The following is a 15,454-nucleotide window of genomic DNA, read 5'->3' on the forward strand; positions in this document are numbered from 1 at the left end:
AACACAATGTACCATTTTTATCACCAGTAAAAGAAAATAAACAATTTAGTAATAAAAACTAACTCCACCTTCAAGAACCCCCCCCCCACACACACACAATGTCAAAGTTAATTACTATTTTTCTCGTTTAACTAAATCGTTTGTTTTTTTCATGCTTATGAAGTCGAAAAAACGCACACACAAAAAAGTGTTGTAATAATTATTCCCATCTGCAAAGTGGACAACCATGTGATGTCCTAAGCAGAAAAGGAATTAGAAGGAGAGGCGGGGGGGGGGTAAAGATATGAATCAATTAACAGTAAATCAAAAGTATTTAGCATTAAAAATAATTGGTGAAAAATAAAACATTGTTCAACCTCATAGCATTTTAGTTATTGTAAAATTTCAACAATGGCTTTTCTAGCTAGAGAAGATTTGTCATGAACTGTAAATTAACTGCAGAACTTATTAAAACAACAATACACATGAGCCAAAATGCTGTTCAGCCCGAGCGCAATTCAGCCAACGAGTGGTTCAGCCCGAGCGCAATTCAGCCAACGAGCGGTTCAGCCCGAGCGCAATTCAGCCAACGAGCGGTTCAGCCCGAGCGCAATTCAGCCAACGAGCGGTTCAGCCCGAGCGCAATTCAGCCAACGAGCGGTTCAGCCCGAGCGCAATTCAGCCAACGAGCGGTTCAGCCCGAGCGCAATTCAGCCAACGAGCGGTTCAGCCCGAGCGCAATTCAGCCAACGAGCGGTTCAGCCCGAGCGCAATTCAGCCAACGAGTGGTTCAGCCCGAGCGCAATTCAGCCAACGAGTGGTTCAGCCCGAGCGCAATTCAGCCAACGAGTTGTTCAGCCAATGTGCTATTTTTTATAACATTTTCTTCAAATGTGAATTAGTTTTTCTAAAATGGAATTTAATAGATTATGACCATTAAAACAAACAAGCCCCCAAAATTATTCTTTCAATCAAAAATTGCCAAGAATAAAAATAAAAAAAAAAGAAAAAAAGATCCTTATTGGATTTATTAATATGAAACCGAGGCTGTGCACAATTTAGTCAATGTGTTATATTTTATGAAATTTTCTTACAATAATGGAAAGTAGTAGTCAACCACCTCAGCAGAAATAACCTTCTTAGTGACATGCAATATGGTTTCCGTTCTGCCAGATCTACAGCAGATGTGCTAACGGTTATATCTCATAGGATTAGTGAATCTCTCGACAAAAGCTTCCTTTCTAGGGCAATTGCTCTTGACATATCAAAGGTCTTCGATAAGGTATGGCATAAGAGCCTACTTCACAAGATTTCCAGCTATGGTATAACTGGAAATGTTTTCTCAATCATTGAATCATTTCTCTCTGATAGGCTCATAAGAGTAGTGGTTGATGGGCATAAATCAGAGGCCCTCAGTATTAATGCTGGAGTCCCTCAGGGGTCCATCCTGGGCCCAACTCTTCCTGATTTACATCAATGATCTCCCAAAACACATACTTAAATCATTCGTTGACATCTATGCTGATGACACGACCATCTATGGCAACACATCTAAGGCCATAAATGACAAAGTTCTCTCTGATTCTCTCTCCTCTGATCTTGAGCGCACGGTAAGTGGGGGAAGAGGTGGCTGATTACTATTAATGCATCTAAAACCAAGCTCCTATCTTTACATCATCAATGCTCTGATCCCCATCTGGCATCAGTTGAAATGGATGGCTCTTGTCTAGGGGAGGCTCCATGTTTTGATAAACTTCTGGGATTGACCTTTTCTCCTGACCTGAAATGGAACACGTACATCAAGTCTGTTGCCAAGGTCGCTGGAAAAATGGTAAGATCCTTCTACCGCTCCAGAAAATATCTCACTAGTGATGCAATTCTCTATCTATATAAAAGCCAAGTACATCCAAGGATGGAGTACTGCTGCTACATTTGGGGAGGAGATGCTAAAAACAGCCTATCCTGCCTTGACAGAATACAAAATAGACTTTGTGGCTTAGTGGGGGATGCCCTTTTCTCTTCCCTGCAACCTCTCTCCCACAGAAGAGACGTTACGAGCATGTCTTCATTACTTCCATGGAAAGTGCTTGTCCGAATTCCAATCCCTGGTCTCCCCTCGCTAATCTTTTACGATAAACACCCGTCTAGCTGAAACCACTGTCAAAAATTTTCCCCACTCTTTCACTGTGCCAAAGCCAAAACGTAGATTCTATGAACAAAACTTCTTTCTTAGAAGTGCCCGCCTGTGGAACTCTGCCTGTTTTCCACCTGACTACAACTTGGATGTCTTCAAGCCTAACATAAACAAATTCCTGATGAACCGCCCCCTTAAGTAAGACACTTTATCAGATCTCCCATACTAATGATTGCTACGATACTATACCATTGATTACTGTACACGCAATAACCCTTATCCACCAATGGCTTCCGGGTTTTGATAAGTGGTGACTTCCATGTAAAAAAAAAAAAAAAAAAAAAATTATTTTTGTAAATAGAATTTAATAGACTTCACCTATTAAAATAAACGAACCCTAAAACATGTCTACTTTTAAAAAATTGAAAAACATGGTAAGAAATTATTCTATTACAAATACTTTAATCGTCATATATATATATATATATATATATATATATATATATACACACACACACATTTGCAGTATAATCACTTTGAAACACTGATTTCTCTTCGATTACCAAAGTGGTATTAAGCCTGATCAATACTATATGGGTCACCATTTAGGAATAGTTTGTGTTGTATGTGCTTTCTGCTTATCTCAGCATTGTTTCCAGTCATGCAGGACTTTTTTCACTGGAATCAAGCAGTGCCGATTTAAGAGAGGTATGGTTAGGGATGGTGCAACTCTTGCTTCACAATTACATATACAAAAAAAGTTGTGGAAAAGGTGGATGATAAAAAATAAAATATGGGAAATTTTTTATCATCCACCTTTTCCTATATTTTAGTTTTTACTCTCCTCTATTTTATAAGTATGCATCCCTAAAAACTATTATTATATAATATCATCTATTATTACCCCATAATTCTTATATGTCTACACCCATCTACCCCATACCCCTTTGGCATTGTTACCCCACCTACTCCACCTTCTGTTTATCATTTAGCTTACACTATTAAAACTCTAGTACTATGCACCCCCTATAATTCAACCTCTCACATTAATCCTCCCACTACCACTCATAATAACCTACATTTCATTTAAGCACTGTTATTATCTAAGACGCCCCCTCTAAGAATACACAAACATAGCATAAAAACACTAATGTAAACCCCCTCCACACCTACAACACATATACACATAGGTTTAATTGAGCAACTTCTTTTAACCAACTTACCCCATATCCCCCCTGAAAATTTTAACACACACACACACACACACACTGTCCACATATATTAAACCTACTATAACAAATATGCTATATACATACATCCATTACATCATGCAAACTACAGTCCTAGATCACAGGAACCACAAAACAGCCTTAATAATCTATTTTGCTCCTAATGAAACTATCGCTAGACATCCCATCCCTATCATGTTACCTAGCACTTTCTCCACTCTAATGAGAAGCATTAGGGTTTGAAATGCCATGCCATGCCATAAAGAGTCCCCACTTACCCAACACCCCTAAGAAAAAGAAAAAGAAAAAGTGTACCCTTGTTGAATAGATGAATATATATGCTCTAAGCCAAACATTCTTTTCAATAGTTAAGCATATTAACCAAAAACTTAAAAACACTGCTAAACTTATTCACTTCAATTCAAAAAGCATCATAAAAACATTTACATAAAAGTAATAAATAGCAGAAAATTCTAATTCATATTTTATTTAGTAATAATGCGTTGTTTTGGCTTCAAACGTATCTAATACATATTTATTTTAATCAAACTCAACCAGCGCTTCTATAACATGTTTTTATTTATTCATTTTTTTAATTTTTGGTAAAAAACAAAAACAAATTATCAGCATTGTCTGATTATGTAGTAATTCAAATTGAAGATTCTTACAGAAAGAGTTACCTCCCTTTTCATAGGATGGATTTATGCTATAAAAATGTCTTAAGTAACAGCTCTATTTACTTTTCTCCCCACGAGAGCAGATAGTTAGGAAAAAGGTTGGTTTTTAAAAAGACGCACTGGATTGGAACAAAAATTAAATAGAAGGATTTTTTCCTTTACTGAACAGATACTACACTGAATTATTTATTTGCTATATGATAATTTTTTAAAAAATGTAACAAATCAGGCATAAGGCCAAGGATTATTGTCAAGTAACCAATTAATCTCTATATTAATAAAATGAAGTTGTCTTGGACAACTTCACGTGTGTGTGTGTGTGTGTGTGTTGCAATGTAACTTCAGTAATCGCACACAGAATTATTTTTGTGTTTACTATTGATGAAATATTTATTTTAAACACGGATCCAACAGCATAAAAAATGGTATTTCAAAAATCTTAATTATCCACCAGAATGAATTTTGGCACTTCATTAACAAGTTATCATTTTTTTATTTTTAAATAGGTACAAATACAAAAAAAAAAAATAAATAAAAAAAAAAAATAAATAAATAAAAAAAATGAAGGATTTCTTTTTGACTCTTCAAAATTCAGGAAGAATTTGGAAGCTTATAAACTTTTGAGTAGAAAATCATTTGCGTCTTTAAAGTTCTTAGCCAATCATCATGTATTGTTTGAATATTTTAAAAGCTTATATACTTTGAATCTTTTTTACATTAAAACCGTATTTGCTTGAAGAGAGCAACAGCAGTAAATATTGTTTTGATGTAGAGACTATTGATTGGACAAAATCTATCTCTAATTCATAGTTTCTTTCTGTCAATCAGGAAATTCTAACATGTACTACAAAATCCCAACCACAAAATTTTTTTTCTTTCTTCTTTTGCATCCTTGAAAGCTAATTCTGGCACCTGTCCAAAGGGGCCTATACAGACAAATAAGAGACTTTCAGGCTTCCGAACACAACCACCACTTGAGCACATGCACACATGTTGCTCACCAAACTCACATACACATTTCATATGCACACATAAATGCACATGGCACCAGCCGAAATGAACACACATACACTATCAAAACAAGTAGTATCTGTTCTAATACTACATTTCACATTTTCTGTCCTCGGTCAGTAGAGGAGAAATTCTTCATGACTGAAACAATTTAAATTTTTGTTCCTATTCAAAGTGCCCCCTTTTAGGGAGCTGGATTTTCCTACATTAAAAACTGATCTTGTGTCTAACTCTGCCCTCGTGGGGAGGAAAGTAAATAGGAACACACATTTTTCATGACTATCTCATCTACACACACACACACACACGCACATAAATACACAAGTCCCAACCAAAATTAACATGTCTTCTCAATTCCTTCCAGGGAGGAATTTAAAATGTATTCAATTTCTACAAATAAACACCTTCCTTTTATCAGAACATTCTTGACATGCTGAACTCATTCTTCAAACATTTATTTTGCTTAAGTTATCAATAAAAACACAGTTTGTATGCATAGACTTTGTCGTCTTTTCTTTTGATAACTTCCTATCTGTTAATACATTACCTTAAAAAATTAGTTATAGTTTTATAACACTTTGATTGTATTAATAATTTAATGACCAAATCTAGAAGTATAAGCCATGTCTGTAAATCATGGCAAGCAATTTTCGATGAGACTACGCTATTTAAGTAATATAGCCTTCCATTTTCTTTAATGTCGAATACAGTTCCATTCGGGTACACCAGTTTTGATTTATTGGGGCTAAAGTTTATATTTGCACCTTGTTTAATGGCAGCTTGTACAGAAAATATATTTTGTTTAAATTTCAGTATTAGAAGAGCGTTTTCTAGAACACAGAAACAGTTCACCTTTATTGTTCCTTAGCGAGATTTTAGCATCACCTCTTTTCAAAATGATATCGTTTACTTGACTGCCGTCAGCAAGTTCTACAAAATGATTTTGTGGCTTAAAGTTGGGATCAAAATTGATAAAATCAGATTCCTTTGTAATCACATGTGCCGTTGCACCACAAATGACAAGAAAATTATTATTGTTTGTTGAAGCGTTAAATGTACCTGAAAATAAGAATGTATGTTCGCTAACAGAGCTCTCCACATTTTTAATGGAGTCACCCTTGAAAGTCCTGTATCTACATTGGAAACTCTTGTGATTAGGTCGGCCACAATTATAGCAAATAATTTTTGTACTATTAGTAGGTGAAACATTGTGTTTTTTTTTCCCCCCCCTGGCATGGGTATAATTTAATTTTGGTGTTTTTATGTGTGCACTTTTAAATTTCATGATATTTGTAGATTCGTTTTTTTCTGTGATCATTTTTCCAGTTTTCTCGTAACTTCTGAGTACCACCTTGAATTGACTAAAAGTCATGGGTTTTTCTTTCTGGGTTATCACGGTGGTAAATGGCTTGAAATCATTCGGTAATCCCTTGAGGATCATGCAAATTAACAGACTGTCGCTAATAACTTCAGACATTTTTAAAGAATTTGCAGTAGTTTTGACTCTTATAATCTGTAATGGTTTCGGCTTCCATTCGTTTTAGAGAGGTCAGTTCAGTATATAAAGAAATAATTTTGGGCTTTCTTTTCGATAAATAATGCTTTCTCAATAAGTTCAATGCTTTGCAGCCATCATCTAGGGCTTCTCTCATTAACAGTGATAGACTTTGGTCATCTAAGCACTGTATTAATTCTGCAAAGACAGTTGCGTTCTTTTCAATGAAGTCGAGGTCGTTTCTGTTTTCAGGTTGTGTTTGAAGTACTTTGTGTAGCTTTTGGATTTGTAGATATCCTAGAAATTTAACTTGCCACAATTCGAATTTTGATTCGGATCCATCGAAATAAAGACGCATGCTGGGCCCAGAACCTCTAGAAGTGTAAGCCATGTTTAGTTTCAGAACGGTTTCCGATGGTTAGTTGTTCTACACAAGTCCTGGAGGTGACTGGTTCACAGTTGACAGAACAGTTTCCGATGGTTAGTTGTTCTATACAAGTCCTGGTTGACTGGTTCTCAGTAGACAGTTCTTGAGTTGGAATCCACAGAGCAAAAGATTCTTCCCGTGGTGACACAAAGAAAACATGCGAAATTGCTACAGAAAGGTTTAATATTTATGGAACAATTCTGGTTTCTGATTGGTTGGTAGCAGAACGTGAATTAATTCGATTCATTAGTTCCTAGCAACATCATTTATAAATAGAATCTCCTGACTGTGAGGGATCATACCCCATTATGAAATATTGCAACACCAAACGATTCTATAGTCAAATTTAAGTTTCAAAATCTTAAATCATCATATTCGGTTTAATGTCCGTTTTGTCCATGTCTTGGACAACTTTTAGAAATTGACTTCAAAACTAACATCTGACCAGGTCTTTCCTCTATCTCTAAAATCCATGCTTATCATTTTCTCCCATGCTTTCCTTGGCTTTCCCCTGCCAACTGACCTTACTAACTCAACTGCTCTACATCTAACATGAGCACTCATTTTTTTTTTCAATATGATCATATCAACAAGGTTTCCAGCTATGCACGCATCTCCCTATACTATCCAAATTTAATATTAAGCCTCACTTGCAAGGTTTCATTTCCATACATCATTACACTTCATAAACATGCATGATAGACTCTTCTCTTGGTTGACAATTAGAAATTACCGAAGTTCCCTCAACTCACTCCATCTACTCCTAACTTTTGCAATAACACTAGCACCTGCTCCTCCTTGTGCTCCAATGTTATCACCAAGTTAACAAAATTCCTGAGCAACCTTATTAGTCTTGCCATCTAAATATTCTGAATTCACATTCATTTGTTGCACACAAATCAGTTATCGCTCAACCTACCGATAATTCCACTGCACTCCTTGTGTACCCAATGCTTACAAATACCACAAAAGATTGAATTGCATTTGATTTCCACAAACTGAGCAGAGGAACTTTCCTCTTTTGGGGAGTTTTCCAACACTACAACCACTGATCATCACTTTAGTCTTGGTAACATTCACTTTTAGACTTTGACATTTCATAGCAATCTTTCAAGTTTTTAACAAGCGATTCTTCCATTATTTCACAGGTATCTACTAAATCATTAGCATCACTTTTGGACAATCCATACAAAACTAAACGATGCTTCTACAACACAAATTAAAAGCAACAGACTCGGTACAGAACCACGATATACTCCTACTTGTGATGTCTGCAAAAGTATAAATAGAACTACGTTTTATTTTTTTTTTTTGCAACTCTGGAATTTACTGATTTATAGAACTGGTTATTGGCATTATATCTACGGCAAAAGACATGCCAACAACCAAAGGATAACTTTTGACAACTACCTTTGTAGCCAGAAAGATATAGAACATGAGAGAGAAAACAAGCAGAAGAAGAAGGTAGAAACAGATATCGCTATAACCCGAAGACGAATAAAATGTCACATAAGAAAACACCGATGATATGTAAGCAACCGTTTTGGAAAAAAAAAAGGGGGGGGGAACGATCTGAATACAAAGAAGGGAGCAGATTTTATGTCCGCACGAGCGTAAACAGAACTTGCACGGTTGAGGTAGTGTTACATTCCACTCTGATGATGGAGTGATGGTGAATAGGATGGCCGAATTTTAAGTTTATTTAATTTCAAAATACTTAAACACTCATCAGTGGAAAAGAGAACACATGCAGCTGAGTATAAAAATATTCGTTGTTTATTTCTGTACGTTTAAGTTTTTAATGACAGATTGACAAATCTGATTGCCGTGTGATGGGGCGGTAGAAGACTGTGTTGCTCCCAACTTGTTTGTTGTTGTTTCGTCTCTTGCTGTATGTCGCTTTTTATGTGTCCTAGAATGACGATTTCCAATCAACCGACATTCTATCACATTGTTTTGCAAGAATGCGGTCACTCGCTTTGATGCCATCTCCTGGGCTCTCCTAGACTTGTGACCGACTTTTTTTGTTTGCCGTTCTTGACCACACCACATGTAGATTCTGCACGTGACCCATGGTCACATTTTCTGGTCAAATTTATTGTTTAAACTTCTACCAGGGGTCTCTTATGCAACTGTAGGAATGTTGCATAGTTGATGGACCATGCCGGAAAATATCTGATCCAGGCAAAACCAGTTGTAAACCAAATTGCTGGTAATGACGTTGACACTAAATTCTGATCAAAGAATCAAGATTAGGAAACAATGAGAGAAATATTTAACTCTGGATTGAAATTGCTGAAAGTTTTTTAAATTGAAGATCAAAATAAGAGAACAAATTCTGATCAAGGAATGCGAGTCGATGTAAATATAAAAACAAGTCAAAACAAAGATAATCAGACAGAGAGAAGAGAGCAAAGCCAGTGACACACTTCTGCCATCTGATCGCCTCCTCCCCATATAGACCCAAACCCTCTCGCTTGTCAGATTATCATCTGTAAAATAAATAAAACTTTGTTGATTGAACAAGTTGTTGTTTGATTACAAAAGCTACAATCATCAGAATGTATATATTTTGGCATGCATTTTATAAAAGTGCATCTATAAAATATATAGACAAAATATAACAGGAACTCTTCGGTGTACAGCAAGCCACATTAACATTAAATTTGTCACTAAATGCACCGTTAATTCTTACACGGTTTTGAGCATTGTTTGAACAGCCTTCACCAACCATTTATTTGTCCCTAGTTTACGAAAAGCCTATAAAGACAACTTCTCTTTGTACTCTATCAAAATCTTTTTTCAGGATCCGCAAAAACAAAATACAAAAATGGCATAGTTAAAAAAATAAATAAAACTACAAAACCTGACAAGTTACAAAGACTCTTGGGAAATGCCAGGTATGTACAGCTGGTTAAAATACATAAAACACTATTAATGCAAACTTTCATTGAAAATGATTAAATAATTTTTTTTTTACTAGGGTATAATCACTTATTAAGGTTCAAAGGCCATTCGAGGATAAGTGTTAAATGAGTGTCAGGTGGATGGTTAGACAATACCATGATGATTGGCAATGATAGTGATGGTTAGACATCCTGCTCACGTGACATGTAGAAATCTGAAAGTGCTCAGTAAATTCCTTGTGATTTGGTCTTAAAGAAATGTTATTTTCTGAAGGTACTTTTAATGAATGGGTATCCAAAGAATTTCAGTACTCATCTAGTCAATCCAAAGCATTGATAGAAAATTCAGAGTCACTTCAGAGTTTTGATATAAGAGCTTGACAAACAGAAATTTTTTTTTTTTAAAGAATTTATTTAACAGAAATCTTTTTTTTACTTATTAAAAAAAATTCTTTGCTTTACATTTTTCTGCATCTTTCAAATTTCTTATAGTCTTGTAACTAAAAAGAAATGATAATTTCAGGACTATGATAGAAAAAAAACCTGTTTGAATGTATTTTAGCATTACAATTTATATAAAAAAAAAAGTTGAGATTCGATTGCATTTTTCAGAGGACCCATTGAAATGATCATCAGGACACTCAGAGAACTCACTACACGACAAAATAAAAACTACTAGCATCAGTGAAATAAACAACGGCTAAAATTAGAAATTCATTCAAGTTAGTGAGATTAATAAAATATTATTTGCAAATAATTTCAGTTTGAGTGCACAAAGAAAAAAAAAAAAATTAGATTTAATTTGGCTTGTATTATGTTTTCAAGATAACCAATTAAGTGAAGACCAACCACCATTTAAAATGTTAAGTTTGACTGAATAAAAAAAAGTTAAACATTTTGAATTTGAAACTGAAGGATAACAGAATTAACATCTTCAAACACAAAAAACAAAAATTCTGATACTAGTTTCCACAAAATTTTATATTGACTTTTGAAAACATGATCTATTTTCTGTCTATATCTATAAACTTATCTTATTGGATTTTCAAAGTCAGACCCATATAGCGTTTATGATCACAAATCAAAATCTTTTTCTGATGAGCCAGTTTTCATTTATTATTGTTGTACCATGTTCATGGCAATATAATAATTAATAACAGTCCAGTCCATAATGATAGCAAAACATTTTTCTATAATCACTAAGAAAATCAAATTAATCAATGCAGATAACTTAATTTACAAGGGACATGAAATAATACCCCTGACCCTCTTCCAGTTGTCTGATATAGCTGAAATTTTGCATGTGCAATGATTTATATCTCTACGGGTTATTTGGCAAATTATAGCTCTGAACTAATTGTGGTTTCTGTTTTACAGGTGTTTGAACTGAGTCAGGTGTGAAATGGAGCCTGTTGAATGTCGAGCAGTGATCCGGTTTTTGTATTTGAAAGGACGCACACGACAGGAGACTTTTGATGAAATGAAAGAAACTTATGGTGATAATGCCCCATCATATGACCTTGTAAAACGCAGGCATTGTGAATTCAAACATGGCCGGAAGTCTGTGGAAACAGCTCCCAGACCTGGTCGCCCCCCTCCTTCTGCCATTCATGAGGTGTCTGTCCGTCAAGTTAAAGCTGCCATTTTGGAAGATTGACGCATTATTATTCGCCAAATAGCCCAAGATGTCAAGATTAATACATGGTCTGTGGAAACTATTATTCATGACCATTTGCATAAGGTGTCTGCCAGATGGATTCCCAGGTTGCTCACACCATTCCAAAAGAGAGAACGCGTTGAGTTCTCGAGGATGAATTTGGAGATGTGCCAAGAAGATGAGTCAAAGTTTTTCAAAAGACTGATTACACAGGATGAAACCTGCGTCCATCACTATGATCCAGAGACCAAAGCCCAGTCAATGCAATTGAAGCACTTGGACTCACCACCTCCAAAGGCAAGGTTGCAGCCCTCCGCTGGCAACGTCATGCTCACAGTCTTCTGGGACTAGGACGGAGTAGTGATGACAGATTTCCTGGCAAAGGATACCACAATGACAGGAGCCTATTATGCTTCACTTTTGAGGAAATTAAGGGAAGCTATCAAAATCAAGAGGCAGGGCAAGATCAGCAAAGGTACCCTCCTACTGCAGGACAACGCTCCGGTCCACAACTTGCATGTCGCCAGATCAGAAGCACGGGTGTGTGGTTATGAAATCCTCCCCCATCCTCCCTACTCTTCCGACCTTGCACCCTCTGACTTTCACCTCTTCCCAGCCATGAAGTTGTTTTTGAAAGGAAAGCGTTTCCCAGATGATGCAGCCTTGATTTCTGAAGTCACGTCGTGTTTGGAGGACCAACCTGGGGTGTTCTACAAAAATGGTCTCCAGAGCTGCATCAAACGATGGGAGAAATACATAACTCTGGGTGGTTCCTATGTAGAGAAAGACTTATAACTGTGCCAAGTTTCGTTGCTCTACTGCTATGGAAAGTGGATCAGGGGCATTACTTATTGCACGACTCTCTTATAACAACAATTTTATTTCTTTTTCTAAATTTTTTTAAATTGTGCAAACAATTAAAACTTAAAAACTAAAGCAATTTTAATGCATCCTGGACAACACCGAATAGGTACATCTAGTTAATAAATATAGAATGCTGAAACTTAGATGTTCAGTGATCAAGATGTATAACAAGCAAGAACAAAAAAAATTAATGGATGTAACTTGTTTAAAAAATTGTTAAATATTCATAGAAATTTCAAGTCTGACACTTGTATAATGTCCACCGTTTTATGTTAGGTTTTCTGTTATAATATATATTTTTTCATTGTTGATGGTGTTACCAACAAGTTAACTAATTGGTTAATAAAAACGTAGACAAGTGAATAAAAAAACAAATCAAAGACTAACCTGACCACTGTAATCTTTACTGTAAAATCGACGCTCTATGACCTAAAATAAAATAAATATTTCTTTTAAGTAAATAATTTTTACTATTTTACAATGTTAAAAGGAAAGTATAGACGTCATTTTTTTCATCACCTTTTGAAAATATTTTTTTCTTTTAACACAAAAATTGAATGGTATTTGTTTCTTTCTACAAAACATTTTAATCAAAATTATTACTTGTGTCTAAATTTATTTTTTAAAATTTTTATTCTAGAAAATAGAATAAAAACGTATTTTTCCATGGTTTAGTGGTTTCGTTTTACAGCATTTCAACTCTTTCAGGTTATTTAATGTCAAGTAAAGGCATTTCGATAACAGATTTTCTTTTTGAATTCTGGAGATGAGGATTGATTATTAGTATTTTTTTTTTTTACACAGTGATCACCACTTATCAAGGCCCGGAAGCCACTCAGGGATAAGGGTTATTGCAAGTACATTACGTTAGTGTGGAGATTTGATGAAGTGTTTACTTAAGGGGGCAGTTCATTAGGAATTTGTTAACATTGGACTTGAAGACATCCAAGTTGTAGTCCGGTGGGAAGTATTATTTAGATTCATCAGACTATTCTCATCTTGAGTGTCATTTTCACAACATTTCGGTCGATTTAAGCTCCGACCTTCTTCAGGTGTATCTTGTTGAACTCGGGAATGTTTCTGTCGAACTCGTGAATTTGGACATAATTTCAAACTGAACCCTTTACTTCACAGGGGTAGTATGCTCTTGTTTCGCCAGCCATGACTGAACTGAGGTTCTAAGTAATTCGTAATTGTATTTTTCGATCGCCTACACAGAATTGAACCTTCAGGTGAATATCATTTTTACTATCGATTTTTTCAAGTACTCTAACTACTGTGCCACAGGTCTTTTGGACAAAATCCTTGAGTTCAACAAGACACACCTGGAGAAGGTTGGAGCTTACATCGACCAAAACATTGTGAAAATAACACTCAACATGAGAACAATAGTCTGATGAATCCAAATAATACAAAAAGATTTTCTGTTTCAAATTCTTTATATCTTCAAAGAATTATTCATCGTTTTGGTTTGGTTGTTTTTGTAGAGGGAAATTGTTATTTTTTGTTTTTGGCTTTGCAGAACATGATTAAGTTTTGCAAAGAGAAAGAAAAAAAAAACAATAACATCAATGTTTGATGCATTTTAGGTCGCAAAGTCGTTATCTTCAGGCAGGCTGATTTGGTAGCACCAGGTATTGTGCATGAACTGAAACACTCTTCAAATTGTAAGATTACTCTTGCACATTTCACACATGCAGACAAAACTGAATGGTTTTTAAGAAAAAACTGGCAGACATACAAAGATACATACATTTAAACAGACAGGTGAGATTTATATAATAGATGGAAAGAAAAAAAAACTAATAATCAGCAGCATGTCTGATTTGAATTCTTGGATCAACTGTACATGCAATAACCCTTATCCCTGGGTGGCCTCCGGGCTTTGATAAGTGGTGATTTCCATGTAAAAAAAAAAAAAAAAAAAAAAAAATATCCTTTAATCGATCCAATCATTATGCAGCATAGTGTGGAGGATTCTTTGGTCCTGATGGATTATCCGTCTTTTTTGTTGACAGAAACAGCTGTTCATCACCAACACATTAGTTGCTTCACTGGATGGTAATGCTCACCTGGAAAGATGGACACAATAGTGATGCAGCAAATAAACTTTCTGCATATTTTTTTCTCTTTTATGGTAACTGCAATTATGTAGCATACAAAAGTTGCTCCAAAAGTAAAGTTTCCTATTTTTTTTTTTTTTTTTTAACTCCAAAAGTTGAAGAGTTACGAAGACAGAACTGGTACCGTTAAAACAAGCAACCGTCTGTACTTCAGAATGTATTTTTCTACAGTCACCACCATTCTCAATGCCCTTTTGCTACAAATTCAATGATGCTTCTGACACAAGTCCATGGCGAGAGTTGCTTTCTTAGAGTCTTACACCGCTAATATCTGCAACACAGAGACAAAACTTTTAGTTCATGAATACATAAGTTGAGTCATCATAACAATGCAATTTGCAATCTCTTCTGATCCATTCAAGCAAAATAAATACCTGGGATCATAAAACACTAAATAGAATTTAAATAGTGTGTGTAACATCTTTATATTAAAACTTGTATCTCTCTCTTTCTCTCTCGTCTCTATAAAAAATCGGACAGTTTATTCTCAAATAATAATAAATATGTTTTCTAAATTTTAGATATTATACATCCAGAGCAATATCAATCAAGAAAATATAAACTATCAGTCCTTGGTGAGCAGTTTTTTTAATTTTAGTTGGACATACAAATAACTTATACATGTATAATTTATATAATAGACTAGCGGGGGGGGGGTACCCGACGTTGCCCGGGTGTTTGGAGGTGTGTGGTTTTAGTTAAATCAAAACACCTGGGTGTTTGTGTCGGGGGGAGGGAATAAAAAAAAGTTTTGGTAGGTAAGTATGAAGGATCGAACCCGAACCCTTGAATCGAAGTTGGAAATTAAAGTGTGAAAAAAAAAACGTGCAACGTTAACCACTGGGCCACCACGAAATAGTAACGGAAAAATGTTTGAATTTATTTAAGTATTAAAACTTGGCAGGTGCTCGTACTTAATGAGGTCAACTTTGACTGCGGGGGCAGGATTTTT

The 15,454-nt window shown here is 35.3% G+C and overlaps 1 protein-coding gene across 2 annotated transcripts in view; it reads right to left on the reverse strand.

Moving 5' to 3' along the window:
- LOC145286141 (rab-like protein 3) overlaps window positions 1–15,454 on the reverse strand; it is a 197,096-nt gene that overhangs the window by 13,147 nt on the left and 168,495 nt on the right. For both annotated transcript variants that reach the window (XM_080134864.1, XM_080134863.1), the window contains exon 7: window positions 12,767–12,808. In XM_080134864.1, the coding sequence (XP_079990990.1) occupies window positions 12,767–12,808 (42 nt within the window). The remainder of the gene's footprint in view (window positions 1–12,766; window positions 12,809–15,454) is intronic.

The sequence above is a fragment of the Euprymna scolopes genome, chromosome 10, assembly GCF_053919585.1.
Source record: "Euprymna scolopes isolate OS-2025 chromosome 10, ASM5391958v1, whole genome shotgun sequence".
In the NCBI taxonomy this organism is placed as follows: Eukaryota; Metazoa; Mollusca; class Cephalopoda; order Sepiida; family Sepiolidae; genus Euprymna; species Euprymna scolopes.